Source organism: Anabrus simplex, chromosome 5, assembly GCF_040414725.1.
Source record: "Anabrus simplex isolate iqAnaSimp1 chromosome 5, ASM4041472v1, whole genome shotgun sequence".
Taxonomy (NCBI): domain Eukaryota; kingdom Metazoa; phylum Arthropoda; class Insecta; order Orthoptera; family Tettigoniidae; genus Anabrus; species Anabrus simplex.
The window spans coordinates 363,227,126-363,248,386 of record NC_090269.1 but is presented as its reverse complement, the minus strand read 5'-3'; the positions used below and the strand labels follow the sequence as shown (position 1 = coordinate 363,248,386).

At 36.6% G+C, this 21,261-nt stretch overlaps 1 protein-coding gene across 1 annotated transcript in view; it reads left to right on the top strand.

Annotated features, from left to right (window-relative positions):
- cyst (rho guanine nucleotide exchange factor 18 cysts) overlaps positions 1–21,261 on the top strand; it is a 549,231-nt gene that overhangs the window by 458,156 nt on the left and 69,814 nt on the right. Inside the window, exon 22 of the mRNA XM_067147675.2 lies at positions 4,658–4,767. Within this exon, the coding sequence (XP_067003776.2) occupies positions 4,658–4,767 (110 nt within the window). The remainder of the gene's footprint in view (positions 1–4,657; positions 4,768–21,261) is intronic.

Genomic DNA, 21,261 nt, shown 5'->3' with positions numbered 1-21,261 from the left:
TGAACTAAATACCCAAAAAACATTTATATATTCCCGGCGCAGATAACGGAACGTGATAAAAATTTTAATGAAACGGTCGCAAGCAACATATTGTTCACAACCTCGAGGTGACATATTTTCCAGCGTGCCCCATATTTAAAGCTGAACGTTGATCTAATACTAGACCAACAGCCTGAGCACGGGGATAAGTCAGCCCTTCCTATGGTATGCCATATATATTTTTACAACATCATTATTAAATTTTATATGTATTATGTGCGTACTTTTACATTTATTCTTTTTCTTATTTTACTGGTGATCTCAATATGGCTCCATTTTAACTGTTTAAAAATTATTTAACTCATAGTGACAACACACTCGTGTGAAATCAAATGTTTTCAAATAATTTCAACATCGATGATGAAATGAATTTAATTCAGTATTCAATAGCAGTAGCTTTTATATTAATATATTAGGGACCTTAGAGTCCGAAAACTGGTTTTGAAATAAAATTAAGTGTGCTGATACGAACTGTCTTTGATTAATTGTAATAATCAGAAGTAATGAATGGAGTTGCTCGCTTCCAGTGAGTCATAGATTACATAATTCAATGTGAAAAATTCAAGGAGATGTATGCCTATCTCTGTGATGTGCTATTTGCAGAAGAAATCAAGAACATGATCAACATGTAAATAATTTCTTCTTGGCAGCAGACAAGTATCATTTTAAAAATTACTGTAACACTGAGCAAAAGCAAATGTAGGTACCTTCTCATGTAAATCGGTTATCTTCTTGACTATACTATCAGCAAACAATCAATCAGGCCTGATCCAGAATGCGTCTGCTCTTGAATAGACCACTTCCCAAGGATGTGGCATCCATGCGTAGAATTGTTGTAATATCTTCACATTATTTGTGGTGAATTTAATGGTTTTCAGCAAAAAAAAGACAGCTAATTCAGTGCAAGAACTTCCCAGTGTCTGGTATCTTCAGCCTTTGATCAATTGAAACAGGACATCGCAAATGCAATAGTAACTTCCATTGATGGCGAGTCCATGTTCACCGTAGAAACAGACACTTCCAGTTTTGCTGTAGGTGCTACTTTCTGTCAAGTAGGAAGACCTGTTGTATTCTTTTCTAGAAATCTCTCACAGTCTGAGGAAAGACATTCTGCTATCAAGAAAGAAGCTTATGATATTGTTGAAGCATTGAAAGGGTAGAAACATTATCTACTAGGACATCATTTTATGTCAATTAATGACCAGAAATCAATAGTGCTTATATTTGCAACAAGACAGCAAATAAAATGAAAACCGGGTGAGTTGGCCATGCAGTCAGGGGAACGCGGCTGAGAGTTTGCATCCAGGAGATAGTGGGTTCGAATCCCACTGTCGGCAACCCTGAAGATGGTTTTCCGTGGTTTCCCATTTTCACACCTGGCAAATGCTGGAGCTGCACCATTTGAAAGCCACGGTCGCTTCCTTCGAACTCCTAGGCCTTTTCTATGCCATCGTCGCCATAAGACCTATCTGTGTCGGTGTGACGTAAAGCAACTAGCAAAGAAAAAAAAGACACAAAATGAAAATAAACAAAAAACTGAAGTGTTGGCAGCTGAAACTTTCAGGTTATAAATTTGCCATATTTCCATCCAGACAAATGGAATGCGGTAGCTGAAACCCCATTTCAAGAATATCTCCAACAGTTGAAAGGTATAGGAGTGGTATGTTGAGAAGTCAACACGATTGTCCGTCATCCTGGTGTGACACACATGCATAATTGGACGCATTGCAAAAATTGTTCACATTCTTTTGAAGATGTCAGGAAATGAACTTCTTTTGGATGATGTGTGCTGAATTCAAATCTAGATCCCATAAGACTGAAGACAAATTGATAAAAGCTACTGCACCATTTGAAAGGCTAAGTATCAGTATCAATGATGAATATTCTGCATTCCTATTTATATTTTCTTATTCAATTATAACACCCTCAACAGTAATCTTTATCAGCTCTTCTCCATTTTTGGCACACTGTCCTATATGCATTCTGACTAAGGTCTGTCCTTCATGTTCAAAGAACTAAAAGTATTCCTAAATAACCGTGACATAGCAATGGCAAGTTGTATAACTCTGTACAACCCACAAAGAAATCGACAGGTGAAAAGATACAATAGAATTATCTGGAAGACCATACTGTTGGTACTGACATCTCAAAATCTTCATGGATTGAAATGTTTGTATGTTGAGTATTCAGCCTGAGGACTGGTTTGATCCTCAATGGTTCTGCCATCGGCTTTCATAGATGGCCTAGGCATCACTGAAGAAGCATGCGAGGGTAATGGGGAGCAAGGTACCTTACTGTTGCTTTCCTTGCTGGGCCAGAAGTTGCTATTATATATCAGTTATCAGTCTGCCAAGCCCACTGAAATGTGAATACCAGTTGATTCTATGAGCAACATTTTCACATCATTCATAACAGTGACTGGCTGCGCAAGGAATGATATTGTACTAGCATTGCTCATATCTCAGTCACTTTTTTATTGTCAAAGCCAAGGTTGAGACTGAGACAAGTCCATGAAAGTAACAAATTTGATCTAGCCCATACTAGAAAGACAGTGCACTGTAAACATTTGTTCTAACCAGCAGAGGCACAATGGGAAATATTGCAAGAAGCTCTGAAGTCCTGTCACTCCTTTGCGCAACCACCGATGCTACTCCTCACAAGTGCATATTTAATCATCAATGGAAATCCTTGTACAGCTGTTCATTTTTAGTTTATGACACTGGGGCCAGTTTTCGTAAAGAAAGTTGTATGAAATGGTATGATCCTATGGTAGTAGAATGAGTCAAACGGATCGAGGCTAATCTGGGTATACATTCGTGAGATATCCCAATGGGAAGGAAACAACTGCTTTTCTTTGTCATCTGGCAGCATGACAGGCAAGATATGAAGCTACTTTCACAGTTATAAACCTGGCACACTCACGTGCCATTATATTACAAGTCCCCTTTGATGTTTGGAAAGGTTCATAAGAACACTGCTATTTTTATCAGACTATGAGACACAGTACAGCAGGTGTGAATGTAATTATTATTCTTTGGACTTCTGCTTATGTTGTTATGGTAGCAAGTTATTATTCCTTTATTGTCATATTCTTTGCTTACTACCTATGCTGAATTCTGCTCATTAAAGCCTACGATTAGGTTATATAGAGTTGAACTTATTATTTGTTCTTAATAGCAGATTGTAGTCATTTTCCTAACATTTTATGATGAAAGACCCTAACACATGAAGACATATATTGTAAAAAGTTTGATGCTGGTTATTCTGTACAAGAGTTTGTAGTTGGTTATATCAGAACATACACATTATCAGGAGAATGATACCTCTAAACCACCACCACCACCACCACTTACTCTTTCAGCTTTCTTTCTTTTGCTTTTCAGGGTGACTGAGTCGCAGATGTGACAAAACATAATTGATGGTTTTCTGTGTTTTCCCATTTTCACATCAGGCAAATGTTGGGGTTATACTTTAATTAAGGCCACAGCTGCTTCTTTCCCACTCGCAGCCCTTTCCTATCCCATCGTCACCACTCTGTGTTGGTATGACATAAAGCAAATTGTAATAAATAAATAAATAAATGGATTATTTGCTCATGATTGTCTTGGTGAACTTGCCATTTTTACATGTACTTTGAAATCCAGTTATAATCTTTACGCACATTATTCACCTAGACAACCATTTATTACTGTTATAAGATAAAAAATACTGAGCAAGTTGGGGTTCACAGCTGTGAGCTTGCATTTGGGAGATAGTGGGTTCGTACCCCACTGTCAGCAGCCCTGAAGATGGTTTTCTGTGTTTTCCCATGTTCACCGCAGGCTGTACCGTAATTAAGGCCATGGCTACTTCTTTCCCACTCCTAGCCCTTTCCTATCCCCATCGTTGCCGTAAGACCTATTTGTGTCGGTGTGACGTAAAGCCAATTGTAAAAAAGAAAAAAAATTAAAAGTCCTTGCTATATCTCTAATTAAGAGATATTCTTTCAAAAAGTAAAAAGCTCTCCTTGCTGAACGATGACAGTTTCAAAATACTGATGGTGTTGTGAATGAAAGCCAGCCATGTAGTCGAGGGGTAGTGAGCCTACATCTTACCGTGAAGCTTCGTGTTCAATTCCCACCTAGGTCAGGAATTTTATTTTGATCTGTGGGGTAGTTTGAGGTCAGCTCAGCTTACAACAGAACAATTGAGGAACTATCTTATGGTGAGACAGTAACCCCAGTCAGAAAGCCAAGAATAAAGGCTGAGAAGATTCATCGCGCTGACCATGCATCACCTTGTAATCTGTAGGCTTTCAGGCTGAGCAGTGGTTGCTCGATAGGCCAAGGCCTATCAGGATCATTGTGCCTTGATTTTTTTTTTTTGTTTTGCCTGTGAATGTATGCCTTATGTCATCTTATTTTTGAATAGTGCCCATATTACCACACAAGTTATAATACATGACAATGCTTTATTGCCCAAATTCATTCTGTTAGCACTGTATAATGCTGACTTCATTTATTGAGGGCAAGTGGGGAATGGAGCAAGTTCTCCAGTAAATACTGATTGTTATCCTTTAAATCTTTCTCACTTGTACTGATGTTGCTTAATTGTTATCAAAGATATTGTTGTATTGCAGGACAGCAGTACAGAGTTGTCAGGAGGATGAGGAAGAAGGGGTTGTACTGAGTTCGGAAGAGAGGCAGAAGTTACTCGATGCCAAGCAACATCAAATTCGACAAATTGTTGGTGAGTCTGTGTTTAAATTATCAAGTACAGTGTATTTGTTAGGCTAGGTGTTTTGCAGTTCAGTATGTGACATATGTCTTACCAGCATTCATTTTATGTTCGGTTGAAGCCTGAGGTAAACTGGAATGGAGTTCTATGAGTTAAAGAATATATTCATAGAAAAAAATATTATGAGCAATAACTTGTGAGATTAGAGCATGTTGGCAGAATACATATAAAATGATAGAAACACCACATAAATCTAGAATTTTTGAATCGAGATTTCTCGAATGGAGGATAGAGAAGGAGTGGTAGATAGTGTCCATTATTAAAACCTCCTTTGAGTTAGAGGAGGAGGAGGCATGAGTGAGCAGAATGTGAAAACAGTGAGCAATTAACTGGTGTTAAAGCCACTACTTTCACTAAGAACACCTGTAAATCATACCTGATTCAAATTTGATTATGGTTTCATTGTTAAAATTTCTTCATTATTTGCCCTTATTTTCCTACCCTCCCGTTTAGAGGCTCTGTAGTAGGATATCATCAGGTGGTGCTTAGGTCTAGGGTAGTATTCAGCCTTAAACATCATCTCCTGTCCTCCCTATTGCCCCATAGCAGTGTCTAGGTTTCAACAGAACCATTCTCTCCTTCCTCCATTGATGAAGGCTTTTGACAAAAATTCTGAATTGTGTGATGTTTCTTTCCTTCAATTTAGGAGTATTCTATCATTGTGTTCTTGCCCAGTAAGCTACTACTCTCTGTTTCCTGTTTGTATACACATAGCGCTTTCTTGACAGAGCACTTGACTTGAAGAATATAGCATCTTACCGAGAAAGAACACAGTTAATATGCATATTATCAACTGCATTCTTTCCTGATGAATTACTGCTCTTCAGTTCAGTAACTTTTGAAATCTGAAACTTATTTAGCTGATCCAATGTTTTAATTTTAGGATGTGTTGGGATCACTCTTGTCTGTTGTAGGGACTTTCACCCCCTGTGATCCTGCAACATGGACAGTTTCTTCTTGAGCGTGAGGGTGGAGTGGTTGGGGAAGCATCAGGTGCTGAATCGTTCAGCCACCTGACATTGAAATCCTTAGCATGTGAAAAAATTGATTTGGCGTAAAGGAGGCAGTGTTGTCGTGATATATTAATTAGTGATATATTCAATGTGCAGTTATCAGGTTTGGCAAGGAAGTAACAAGGCTGCCTTCTGTCACCTGGAGTATTAAATGTCTTTGCCAAAAGTATTGTAAACAAGTCCCTAACACACACTAAACTAGGAATTAAAGTGGGAGGAAAACTAACTCAGGCAATCACCATTGCCGGTGTCTAAGCTATATATGATATGATATGATATGATATGATATGATATGATATGATATGATATGATATGATATGATATGATATGATATGATATGATATGATATGATATGATATGATATGATATGATATGATATGATACGATATATGATATGATACGATATGATATGATATGATATGATATGATATGATATGATATGATATGATATGATATGATATGATATGATATGATATGATATGATATGATATGATATGATATGATATGATATGATATGATATGATATGATATGATATGATGGACCATTTATATTGGTCTAAGCTATAGTCGCAGGAAGTCCAGCCATCCTATCAAGAATTCTGCTGCTGCTGTTGCTAAATGAGAACTTTAAACTATCATTTACTTATATACACACTTATATACAAACACAAGTACATATTTTGAGAAAACACATTCTCTTTTTCAGCTTGTTAGAAAAATCACATGTATCAAAGACCTTATTTATAATGAACTATGTGCCAACAGTTTGTGGACAAAATGACAATAGCCTACAACACAATAATGTTAAAAATTCAAACATGAGAATCTTTCATGATATGTCACAAATCTATAAAATGTCTGTATATGATGTATTAAAATACAGCTGGTTGGCTGTTGATCCATTGTATTTAAATGTATTATTATTATGGTCTTTTATAGTCCCACAGTTTGGTGTTGAGACCGTCTGCTTATCATTACAATATTTTAATGGAAAGTAAATTTGTTAATATGTAGATCAAGCCTGCCAGGATAAAATGGACTTTTTCATTTGTCTGTAAGAAAAAAGAAAATAACTAAAATGTAATGGTACTAAAGGCAAACATGACGGGCTGAGAAACCAACGTTGAAATAGAAAGTAATTTGCATAAGATGCAGAGGTCTTGCGGGTGTGTAGGCACTATGAGTTCAAACAGCAGACTGACTAGCTAGTGAGTTGAACAACTTGAGATAGAAGGGAGGGGAGGTGGAATGGGAGGAGTCTGCAGCATGGGAGGGGAGTTGTAGTTACACTTTTCCTTTCTCTTTCTAGGATATTGGATTTCAAGTTTAAATAACTGATTATCATCTGCCATGTGTTCATTTAAACTATTTTTGTTAAGTTTCTGTAATTTATAAATTTCTAATTTCTCGAGAATGTTCATTTGTTTACCCTTATGTAAGGGGTGTAGCAAAACGTCATTTTCTATTCGTGAACTGGTGATTAATATCATGCATATGTTCACACATGGCAGAGTATCTAGCATATTTTCTTGCGTTGACATGCTCTTTACGTACTGCTACACTTCTACCTGATTGCCCTACATACTTTTTATTGCACTCTTGGCATGTCAACTTATACACTCCTGATTTACTATAAATACTGCTTGTGTTCATGCTATTAGAATTGAATGTGATATTATTATTATTATTATTATTATTATTATTATTATTATTATTATTATTATTATTATTATTATTATTATTATTATTATTATTCCTAAAGGACACATTAATGTTATGTTTCATGATCAGTTTGGTTAGACTATTGATTTAAGTAAAAGTCATGAATTTCTTCTTTTCTTCCTTGTTTACACAAACAGATATCATAATCAATAACAGTTCTAACCACCCGGGACAACACAAAAAGGTGGTGTTCTATAGCATGATTAATAGAACTATCAACATACCATTAGAGAAGAATGAATTCATTAAAGAAATGAATATCATATATGGCATAGCCAAAAGGAATGGTTACTCCAAAAACTATGTCAGTAGGATCAAGAATAAGATCATGAATAAACCTCAACAATAAGTTCATGAATAAACCTAAAACTTTCCTTGTAGAAAATGACATGGTCTTGGCTACACCCCTTAAATAAGGGTAAACAAATGAACATTCTTGAGAAATTAGAAATTTATAAATTACAGAAACTTGACAACAAAAATAGTTTAAATGAACACATGGCAGATGATAATCAGTTATTTAAACTTGAAATCCAATATCCTAGAAAGAGAAAGGAAAAGTGTAACTACAACTCCCCTCCCATGCTGCAGACTCCTCCCATTCCACCTCCCCCCCCTTCTATCTCAAGTTGTTCAACTTACTAGCTAGTCAGTCTGCTGTTTGAACTCATAGTGCCTACACACCCGCAAGACCTCTGCATCTTATGCAAATTACTTTCTATTTCAACGTTGGTTTCTCAGCCCGTCATGTTTGCCTTTAGTACCATTACATTTTAGTTATTTTATTTTTTCTTACAGACAAATGAAAAAGTCCATTTTATCCTGGCAGGCTTGATCTACATATTAACAGATTTACTTTCCATTAAAATATTGTAATGATAAGCAGACGGTCTCAACACCAAACTGTAGGACTATAAAAGACCATAATAATACCACATTTAAATACAACGGATCAACAGCCAACCAGCTGTGTTTTAATACATCATATACAGACATTTCATAGATTTGTGACATAACATGAAAGATTCTCATGTTTGAATTTTTAACATTGTTGTATTGTTGTATTGTCATTTTGTCCGCAAACTGTTGGCACATAGTTCATTATAAATATGGTATTCGATACATGTGATTTTACTAACAAGCTGAAGAAGAAAATTTGTTTTCTCGAAACATGTGCTCGTGTTTGTACATAAGTGTGTGTATAAGTAAATGATAGTTTAAATAATAATACATTCTGAATTATATTGACTAGGCAGAACTTAGACACAATTAACTATTCCCCTCAGTAATTACGAAAAGAAATTGATTTATGGTTTTTAAGATTAACAAATGAAACATTTAAAATATACATATATATATTCTGATACAACACCTGGTTAGATCCATAATTCATGATAACAAGAAGAGAATATGAAAGTGAAGTGCTTTTCTTTCGGTACAAATACCATAGAAATAGATGAGTTGAAAACGGCCTCTGTATGACTCGCTTCAAGTCTTGAAAGACATAATAGTGGAAAAATAAGATGGATAAATACTTAAGCCATCCAAGTAAGAAAAATTTCAAGAATTACATCAAGCAGAACTAAACAAGCATATATCATGAAGCACGTGAATCATCATCATCATCATCATCATCATCATCATCAATGTTCCACTCTAGTCACCCGGGTGTGGTTAACAAGCCTCCTCCACTTTTTGTCCTTCCACTTTTCCTGTTCCATTACTTCCACCATGCCCAATCTAGCTTCTCTAATGTCCTTCCAGATCTGATCCATCCACCTTCTTCTCAGTCTTCCAACAGGTCCCTTTCCCTTAACTTCTCTTGCCAATTCCCTTCTTGCCATCCATTCTTTTCCCATTCTTTTTACATGTCCGAACCATCTCAGTCTTGCTTTCTGTATCTTCTGTACTAACGGTTTGATATTTAGCTCTTCTCTGATTTTAATATTTTGAATTCTATCTCTTGTCTTTTTAACTGATGTTCTTAAAAATTTCATTCAAAATGTGAAAATTAAATTGATGATCAAATGTAATAAGGAATGCTCCAAATATAAATATAATTCATGACTTAGCAATTTAACTAAAATCCTAATAGCACACTCGCTGATGCCGATGTCCACAAATACAATTCTTTCAGAATCAGACCAGAAAAACAAATGTATCATTTTATGTCATATGTCCTCACATATAGAAAACAATGGGACACGACCCTCCCCCCATTCCAGCGCAAATCATCGCATCAATGGCAACCCAATCACGTGACAGAAGGAAAGAAACTTAGTAGACCATATCAGAACTGAAGCTAGGCTCAAGAACTATTTTCAACTCATTCAGTTTTTGAACTAACCTTTGGTGGTATTCAAGAAATGAAATATAAGTTAAGAAAGAAATCAAGTAACCTAAACCACCATGGAATCAATATAATAAGAAAATAAAATTGCCAAGGTAATTCAAATAAGAAACAACATTCACATAGACTACCCATTGCAATAGAATGCACAACAAATCATAGTCACAAAAATTCCAGGTAGAATAAGTTGTTAAGCTTACTTTATTTATTGATTTATCCAATCCAAGCTCCAAGGGAAGGACTAACAAAAATACTTACAATAAAACAAATGTAGGAATTAAAAAAAATTCCTTCACCAAAATCATTAAGGCCTATCGCCCACATTGTCTTAATAAAATGAATGAAACTTGGAGCTATCCAGAAAACATGAGCTTCTCCTCAACACACAAGCAAAACAGCCAAAAGTCACACCATTATTAACAGCTAAATTATTAAACCTGTTAGATGACTGTTCTGGTTAGTTGCACGACTAACCGCTAGATTGTGCCAAAGTATGGTGAGCAACACAAGGTCTGTCTAGGGAGGTCAAATCACTAATGCTTCTTATGGAGCCGCCATATTGTGTCTTTAAGCGAGTGTAACCAAAGGCAAGTGTATTCGAATTTAGAGGATTTTGGTACCGTACATTGAAATAAAGACAAAATACCAACTATTTTTCATAAAGAATTTAATTGGGCATCTACTGTTCATGTATATTTAACTGTATAACACTTAAATGATATGAATACATTCACAGCTATTTGAATAGAAAGATAATTAACAGAGCCTGATTTTTTTTTAAAACAAGAATCAACAGAAAAGCTTATGTCCTACTCTTTTACTTCCTTACAACTTGGTCTTACTGTGTTTCTTATTAATATCATCTGTCAAATACATAATCTTATTGACAGAAACATAGAAATCTGTACATTACCTGTGTCATATTATGATTACTGGTACATGAAATACTGAACTTGAAGTACTGTACTTAAAGTACTAAAAGACAGTTGTAATAAATTACCTTCAGTGTTTTCTTTATTAAGAAAGTAATTACCGATACTGTGTTTCTAAAAGGTTACCCCAGTATGTTGACAAACACTGAATGTCTCTTGAGTTGAGTGCATGAAATTATGTATGGTAACTGTTGTTAACCATTCATGTGGTATTTCTTTGGGTTCTAAGGCAAAAATACTCTGCACATGTGCAACAAGAGGGATGTTCTTAGCTACTCTTAACTAGTTTATTGATAAACCATGCAGCTATATAGTACAAAGTGGTGGTGGTGATTATTGTATTAAGAGGAAGTACAACTGGGCAACCATCCTCTATGAACACCAATCAGAAGAAAACAAATGGAAGGTGTCCAACGCTTCAAAAAATGAAGGTATCAGCAAAAGAAAGATGAAGGCCACAAAGTGCGTGGAAATGAAAAACTTCCTAGGCCTCGAATGCACTAATGCCATTGCGGTCGGAAAAGAACAAGTGTTGACCAGAGGAGGTCAGATGGGCTAGAATAGGTGAGAGCCTGTAATGTAAAGAGAGCAATGTAAAGACTCAGCTAAGGGCCTCGTAGTCACAACCCAATTTGATTTCCCCCTGTGTGTGGACACAATAGAATAACACCCACGGTAAACCCTGCCTGTCATAAGAGGCAACTGAAAGGGGCGTCAGGAGCTCCTAACTAGGGAGCGTGGGTTGGCGACCACAGGGCTCTTAGCTGAGTCCTAACATTCATGCATATAATAATAATAATAATAATAATAATAATAATAATAATAATAATAATAATAATAATAATAAAGACAATTAAAGCCATTGGTAGATACGATTCCATAAGAAATAGAAATTCAGTCACTATTAAGTTGAGTTAACCTAGGTTAGGCTATTTTAGGGATTACATTAGGATATTATGTTAGGCTATGGTAAATTAAATTACAGTAGTTAGTCAGTGCGAGTGAAGCGAGTGTTGTGATCTTTAAGTATTTGTCCAGCCATATAATGTACTGTAGAGAGCATTTAAGATGAATGAAATATAGCTGTAAATAATAACTACAGTACCATATAAGACTGCTATTAACAATTGTTGTTGTAATGATGGCAAGCTGGACACAAATTGTTGGTTTGAAGTGATAGGCCTATTGTATGTTGTGATTGTAATTCTTAAAGCATTTCAAACAGAGCTTGATAGCTGCAGTCGCTTAATTGCGGCCAGTATCCAGTAATCGGGAGATAGTGGGTTCGAGCTCCACTGTCGGCAGCCCTGAAGATGGTTTTCCGTGGTTTCCCATTTTCACACCAGGAAAATGCCGGGGCTGTACCTTAATTAAGGCCACGGCCGCTTCCTTCCAACTCCTAGGCCATTCCTATCCCATCGTCGCCATAAGACATATCTGTGTCGGTGCGACGTAAAGCAAAATAGCAAAAAAAAAAAAAAAAAAAACATTTCAGATATCTGTGAAACGTTTCTACATTGCATGTGGGGTTAGAAAGATACTGTCTGTAGTTTACATGAAAAGGAATAGAATGAAATAGTGTATGGCGTCCGAGGACAAGTTTGGCTCGCCAGGTGCAGGTCTTTTGATTTGACGGCCGTAGGCGACCTGCGCGTCGTGATAAGGATGAAATGATGATGAACACGCCACATACACTCAGCCCCCGTGCCAGCGAAATTAACCAATTACGGTTAAAATTCCTGACCTTGCCGGGAATCGAACCCGGGACCCCTGTGACCAAAGGCGAGCACGTTAACCATTTAGCCATGGAGTCAGACACATGAAAAGGAAATTTTCATAAACATCAATATTACTATTCCACATTTCCTCTTAGTTTTCTTGCTTGTTTTGAAAGACAATTCTCTTTCTTTGGGAGGTTTCCTATTATATGTCAAAGACTTGGGTGGATTAGGGACGTTGAAAATTGTTGGGATGGAATTCCACTTGAGTAGTTTCCATCCATCTGCCCTCTTTAGTTCAAATTGAGATTCTTCAGAATGATGCTAGAAGAAAATACATAATAAGACCTATAAATATAAAACATCGTTCATATAAACATATTATTATTCAGGAATAATACGAATGTATAACTTCACTAACCGTGCACAAGACTGAATTATCTGTAGATTGCCATTTGTCACGTCTACAGTTTTGTACCCACTGAGCTCTCCTTTGCTTATCTCTCGGGAAGCAAAACACTCTAATTCCGACAGTTGTCTTATTTTGACAATTTGGTGCGGCACAGTATCCCATTTTCCTTCAAAATACAAGTAATGATTCGCATCATTACATTGGGCACGTCCACATAACAACGATATTTAAGACCCAGTATGGCCGCCACCACAAAGGATTGTGATAGCGTGACCAGATCTCCCTAGACAGACGTTGGAGCAACACCTATCGTTTAGCGCTCAAAGTAAATTATATGAACTAATAAACATAGCTTTATAGAACATCTAAGACGCAGTAGGATGAAATGATAGGAAAATTAAATTGGGCCTTAAGGCCAACCACATAACACATGTTTACGGATACAAGGTTTCTACCCATGATTTAAAGCAAACATATCAGTTCCAAAACACATTTCTGAGAGAACAGTGATTCTTGGACAGACAAAAATGGAGGGAGCTGGTACACCACACCCGATCAACTGGAGATGGTCGATGACTGTGATGATGATGATGATGATGGTGATGGTGATGATGATGCCCTTGTTAGCCTCACATAAAATAGCGAGATCCTGATCTATTGTAGAAAAAGAACAGTTAAAATTAGTCATATGAGAGCTCACTGCTGAAAATTCATTGTCTCTTTTGGCATTCCCGGAGTACAGATGCTGCATGATTGGTTCTAGTGGAATTTCCTCCCCTAGGGAACCATCACCCTCGTAAAGTAGCTCATCTGTCTGAATCTGTTGGCTCCCTTAGGTTGTCAGGTTATTTCCCGCTATCCAACTCTGGGCTTTGAGATGCTGATTGTATGGTCTACTCATTACTGTAGCAGGAAGTACCTAGCCGGACAGCCCTTCTTTTCCATCAGATTAGTTTTTAAAAATGTACTCTTTTGTCTTCAACCATACTGTTATATTGAACTTAACGAGCCACTCTTATAAGTTTCAGGCTATCATTTTGCAGTTTAATGCCACCCAGTGCTACCATAAGTTGTTATTCAGTATGTTTTGATAGCAAGATTCATGATCATCTTGTTCATCAATTTTTGTCCCACCTAGTTGTAGGGTCTGCTACATGGCTATGCAATCTCCATTTCATTCAGTCATAAGGCATGTTGGTGTGTGTAAGTTCTCTCTCTTGATGTCATCATGTAGTATATCAGGCTCATATTGCTTATACTATCCTTTTGGATCTCTTTCTGATGACTTCTAGCATGTTACTTATGTTCAAACTAACATAGTGTATCGGTGCAATTATTGAACTCATATAACTCATAGATGGGAAATCTTGTGGCCTTGATTAGTCCTGACTTAATTCCGAATATATGTAATACTAATATGTAATTGTATGTAATAAAAGCACTGATGTGGGCATTCATTATCTCTCGACATTTGCTGGTCTGATTGGCTCAAGCGGTCAAGGCGTTGGCCTTCTGCGATGCAAAATTCCGGCAGCTCAGCATCTCAGAAAACTGTAAAAGAGTAGTTAGTGGGACGTAAAGCCAATAACATCATCATCATTATCATCATCATCTCTACAGAGATTTTAACTACTTAAGCTTTCCAGAAATGGAAATAAATAATTTACATGACTCGATCCTAATAACTGATACAATAACCAAGAAATGCTTCTATTTTTCTTCCTTATGAAGGAAATACCTGCAACAGTGCTCAGCAGGACGTGGTTAAAATGTAATTAACAGCATATGTTCTTGCACAATTTCCCAGTATGGCGTGAATAAATTTACATCCACCCTTGACGTCTTTCAGTGTTATCGATGACATATCGTCTGTTATAGAGGAATTTATAACCTTCACAGAAGGCTGTATCAGGATGTACTTCAGTTTTGTTTGTTGAAACAACAGTCTTCCAGAACATAGGATGTTATCTCAGAACATTTCCTGCATTAAACTATACATTAGGTTGTGACCGCCAGCTGAGTGGCTCAGATGGTTAAGGCGCTGGCTTTTTGACCCCAACTTGGCAGGTTCGATCCTGGCTTAGTCTGGTGGTATTTGAAGGTGCTCAAATATGTCAGCCTTGTGTTGGTAGATTTACTAGCACGTAAAAGAACTCCTGCGTAACTAAATTCCGGCACCTCGGTGTCTCCGAAACCGTAAAAGTACTTACTGGGACGTAAAGCGAATAACATTATTATTATTATTATTATTATTATTATTATTATTATTGTTGTTGTTGTTATTGTTATTATTATTCGTTGTGGCAAAGGGATCACTCTTGGCTGATATTTCCTGTGCCTGCCAATGTGAAATACCGGACAACTGGAAATTAACTATATGAACTAAATTACAAACTTTCAGTAGTTAGCAAAGTTATCAGGGAAAGGCTAAGAAATGAAGAGTTCATAAAATGGTGCTCCCTTCCTAAAAATGGTAAAAGAATTGTCCTCTTCGCCCGGCACCCTCAAGAAAATAAGTGGTTCGCAGAAAAGGTAGGCCTTTCAACATCAGAGTGGTCTGAAAGCATCAAAATGATGGCAGACATGGCTCCAGTAAAAAGCTTGTATGGTAGAAGCTAAGATAACAACCACTGCAGACGTGCAGACGTGGGAAGTTTCTGGAGAAGTGAACTGCTTAGCTGAAAATGGTAGCAGAAGAAAAGTAGCTATTCTAGCCATCGATAAACAGAGAGATCATTCTGTAATATTGGACCCAACAGTACGTCTAGAATCAGGAGATAAACAACCGCACGATGTACACTGAGAAGCAGATAATCTACATTCCAGTATCCAATTACATCATGGAGAAATATCATGTAAACTCAGTCACCATCTACAGATTGTTAGTGGGTGCAAGATGTATCATACCGGGGATGATGGCCGAGTTGTGGAAGAGGTTTTCCCTCGAGTAGCCACGATTGCCATGGCGGCTGTGCGTGGGTCTGTGCTTCTTGTAAGAAACCATTTATATTCAGAAACACAAAAATTTTACAATACTGTGTCTTATGGCAGACCTGTTGAGGGTCAGTTTCCTAAATAAAGTATTATATATATACATGATACATATTAATGCTTGGTGCAAAATACTGAGTCATTAACAGTGGATGTTTGGGGTGTTTGTTCAAGTGAATCAAGGATTTAGACAGTGTACGAGGTGTTTTTGCTGTATAGAAGATGCATAGAAAATTGGCAGTCAAGCTTAGGGAGTAAAGTACCGTGTGGATAGGCTACAAATTTAATCGGTAGAAACACAAATTACAATGACTGTACATTTCACGGGCAGAAGGCAAGGTTTCCAGACATCAAAGTATGATTGTATGATTGTATGATTAATTCTTTTAGTGCCAGGCAAAAATATAAGAGTAAGATCTGAAAGTGCCAGGCTGTTTTAATAGAAAATGCAGGCTTTCAATGAGGGGGAAAGAAAGTAACTCCTCTGTTTTTAAAGATATAAAAGTGAAACTTAATGATCTAAATTCAGGGTAATTTTTAGATCATTATGAAATCTATTCCTCATTTTATTAATTAATGAATTAAAATAATTTATTCAGGAAAATAACAGTTGGAAAATTTGATTATTCCTGTTACCACATGCTTACAAATGGAGTAAAAAACACTGGATGGCACACATACATAATACAAGAACCGAGAAAGGTGTTTTTTGTGTTCTAAAAATATCTGCAGGGATGTCAAAAATGTGAAATTCTAAAATCTAGCATATTGAAAAGATACATCAACAGTGACAATCACACAAGTAAACACAATTACATGATGACAGTGAAAATAAACAGTCGTATAGCTATTGAATATGTAACCAAGCAAGTGATGATGTTGATGCTAATAGTGACTGTTGTTGAAAAGGAAGTCCTACTTTTCCAGACCAAGCTCGATGGCTGCAGTTGCTTAAGTGCGGCCAGTATCCAGTATTCGGGAGATAGTGGGTTCGAACCCCACTGTCGGCAGCCCTGAAGATGGGTTTCCGTGGTTTCTCATTTTCACACCAGGCAAATGCTGGGGCTGTACCTTAATTAAGGCCACGGCTGCTTCCTTCCCTTTACTCTCCCATCGTCACCTTAAGACCAATCTGTGTCGGTACGACATAAAGCAACTTGTAAAAAAAAAAAATAATAAAAAAAATACTTTTCCAGTGTCGACTCAGTTAAATATAACTTAAAAGCTTGGCATTATTAAACAAGGAACAAGATTAAAAAGACTTAAGATGTCTTAGTCGAATGTGTTACATTATGGTGAATAAGTTTTAACTTTAATGGACTCTTACTGTGGACAAACTTATTTTTAAGTAAAATACTTTCTATTGTTTTTCTTGTTATGTGTGTATATATCTACTTGTGATTCTTATGTCTTGCACCTTTTGATCGATCGGCTGATGATGACACAGACATGGTGTTGAAACTGGTACCACATGTAAACATGTTGTGATGCAATTTGCTCAACAAGTAGTAGTGTATTGAAAAGGTGGAACCTAAAATATACCTCATTTTACAGGTATGTTATAGTGCAATATTTATATTTAACTTGTATGTTTGACAGAATGAAAAGCTTTCAAGTTACATTTAATAGTGACAGGGAAGAAAAGAATGTTGACCAGGACAGTCCTGCACAAGTTCCACAGCAGTACCTGGAATCATTAGTTCTTTAATTTCCTCCTCTCTTACGCCACACTTCCTTTATTTCGATGTCACTTTTACGAATCGCGCGTAAATAAGTCAAGGAACTTTAAATGTTGCTCGCATTTATTGATAGACAGGAGACAAAAGAATTCTGCCAGAACATGGTAGCTTGAATTCCTTTTAATGGTCCTGCCAAGATTAGGCACCATTTTCATTCTAGAAACCTATCAAAGAATAAAGAAACAAAGTGTCTCTCAGAGTGAGGCTGGCAAGTCTGGTTCATTTTTTTGAGGATTGCTCACAGTGACTCTGGCACTAAGAGGGTTAAGAAGAGGTGACTGTGGATATTTAGCAAATCATCTCTGATGGTAGCATCGTTCTGAGTGGTTCAGACAGTTTCAGGGCTGGCTTTCTAAGCCGAAATTGGCAGGTTCAATCTTGGCTCAGTCTGGTGGTATTTGAAGACGCTCGAATATGTCAGCCTCTTATTGGTAGATCTACTGGCATGTACAAGAACTCCTGCAGGATAAAATTTTGGCACCTCAGCGTCTCTGAAAACTGTAAAAGTAGTTAAGGGGATGTAAAACCAAGTCATTACTACCAATATCTCTCATGCAAACATTCCCAAACAAAAGTAGTGGGGTGGTGGTGGTGGTTCATGTTTCATATAATACTGTATTTGTATAATAATTTGCTTTGTAAAAGCCCTTCACAGTGATGGCAGAATATTGGTATTTATAAATAGTAATACTTCCTTCAGGCTAGCAACCCGTCGGAAGGACATTTGATTGCTTTCAAGTCTTGCAAAAAGTAAAATGCAAGACCGTAATGGGTCACATGGCCCAATACTTGGAAGGAAGATGATGATGATGATGATGATGATGATGATAAATAGCAATACTCCGATAATGTTCCATATTTTGTGTAATAAGGATCTTTAGTCACCAATAATAATTATTGCACTTGTTTCTCATAGATGGGCATTCAGGCATAATTTTCTAGGACTGGCTGTTTTTATTTGATAATTTTACAGAGATTCATAGGAACTTTGTAAGGCAAGAGAAGAATGATTGTCATTATTAAAAATCACTTGGTGGGGAAAGAGATTCAAAGAAAATGCATCTTTCAATCATTACTATATCCCACCAAGTTATGGTCAATTTCTAAAATAATTTTATAAAATGATATTTCATAATTGCTTGGGATTAATTTTTTTGCTTGATAAATCATGCCCTTTGACTGCACACAGCTTCTGATTCAATGCAGCACTGCATGTTAGATGTGAAAAATGGAGCTAACCTTGCATGTATTGTGATTAGGATTGTGGAATGTGACTTGATATGAATTTCCTTGTCTCTTATTCTCTGAAGTTTTGTTAAATGTCAGAAAAGAACTGCTTAAAAAAATTAATAAGGGCGACTGTTTAGTTGTAAGAAAGAACATTAGGAAAACAGAGTGTACTAGCTACGTGTTGTATAGAATATTCATGTTAGATTAGCTTAGAACATCAAATTTTTGCTTCCATTTAGAGACATTTGGATTTTTAAGAATTCTTTTCTTTATTTTTACCAGAAATTTTTATGTTCTTTCTACTCATTTTTTCAATTTGGCTACATTATTTCCATTCTTCATACAGTTGTCTGTCGAGAGGATGAGTAGTAGTCAGTTATTGCTGACTATATTCAATGTCTTCATGCTATCTTTTTTCCTTTTAATTTCCTGCTGTATACTTTTCATTATACTCTGTACTCACGTGCAAAAATTAAGGATAATGCATGTTGGGGCATTTCCACAGATGTTTAGTTCAACAGTATATCCAAAGACATCTGTGAGGAAAGTTTGCCAAAAATGCTATCTGAATGCAAACCACCTTATGAGTGACTGAACATATCGCTCATTAAATACGCAATAACTTAAAAACAGCCCGTTTTGATTTATGTATACCATTGTATTGGTTTTTGCGTGTACTTTTAACTGGTTTACATAACTCAGAACAGCCTGTTGTATTTAATGAGCGATATGACAGCCATAATTTGTGGCACGTAGGTAAATTGATGACTTTTGTTCCCAAGATAGTGGATTCAATCTTGGCTGAAGTTCGTGGGATTTAATGATGTTTAAATGGGAAAATTTCATTTCGTTAGTTTCTGTCACATTAAACAACTCTTGTAGGACAAAATTCTGATACCCCATTGTCTACTTAAATTTCAAGCATTTGGAGCAGTAAGTAAACTAAACTATAGTTTTATTTTTTACAATGGCCGGGCTGAGTGGCTCAGATGGTTGAGGCGCTGGCCTTCTGACCCCAACTTGGCAGGTTCAATACTGTCTCAGTCCGGTGGTATTTGAAGGTGCTCAGATACGTCAGCCTCGTGTCGGTAGATTTACTGGCATGTAGAAGAACTCCTGCGGGACTAAATTCCGGCCCCTCCGTGTCTTTGAAAACCATGGAAAAGTAGTTAGTGGGATAGCCAATACCATTATTATTATTATTATTATTATTATTATTATTATTTTTGATTCGTTGTGCCCAGCTGTGGAGCGCGTTTGAACTTATTTTGCACAATGTTTCTTCTTCTTTTCTTCCCAATATCTCTTCATTTTTTCACTGTGTTCCTTTCTGCGTGTTTCTGTCCAGCCTGTATTTTTTCTTGTTGGTTTCTCTGCAAATTTATGTTTGTTTACTAAGCTTCTAAATTTCATTCTATGTTGAATGGTTTCGTCCTCGGTACCCATTTCTTGTAGATCTTCATGTATTTCTGCTAACCAATTGTTGCGGATTTTCAGGGTTAGAGCTAGATTTAGAATTTTCTTTGTCAGCCTGTTGTTATCCATTCTGTGTAGGTGTCCGTAGAATTTTAGTCGTCTCTTTCTGATGGTATCTGTGATTTTTTCTGTGAATTGAAAAATTTCGTGTGGTTTCTTTTTCATCCAAATTCCATTTTCGAACTTTGGTCCTAGGATTTTTCTGAGAATTTTCCTCTCTTGTTTCTCAATGCTTTTCATTTGTGACCTGCCGCCAATGATCAGTGTTTCAGATGCATAAAGTGCCTCTGGTTTGATGACTGTATTGTAGTGTCGTAATTTTGCATTTTTTGATATACATCTTTTGTTGTATCTGTTCCATGTGATTTTGTAAGCCCTTTGCAGTTTAGCAGTTCTTTCTTTGTTAGCTTCCTGATTTAACCCTGCTGGCTGAATAATTTCACCTAGATACTTGAATTTGTCTACTTGGGAAATTATTCCACAATTGGTGATTAATGGTTGATTGTCGAATCTTGATTTAGTTCCTTCCATAAACTGCGTCTTTTCAAATGAAATTTGAAGTCCGGTTTTTGCGGCTATTTCATTCAATTTTTCTATGGATTGGATTGCTTCTTGTCTGTTGTTCGAAAGGATCGCAAGGTCATCTGCGAAAGCTAAGCAGTCAAGGTGAATTTTGTCTTTAAGAAGTCTGCCAATGTTTATACCTTTAGTTTCTTTTCTCCATTCACGAATCACTTTTTCCAAAACTAAATTGAATAGTAGTGGGGATAGTCCATCTCCCTGTCGGACGCCAGTTCTGATTTCGAACGGTTCAGAAATTTCTCCCAAGAACTTAACTTTTGATGTTGTGTTGGTCAGAGTTT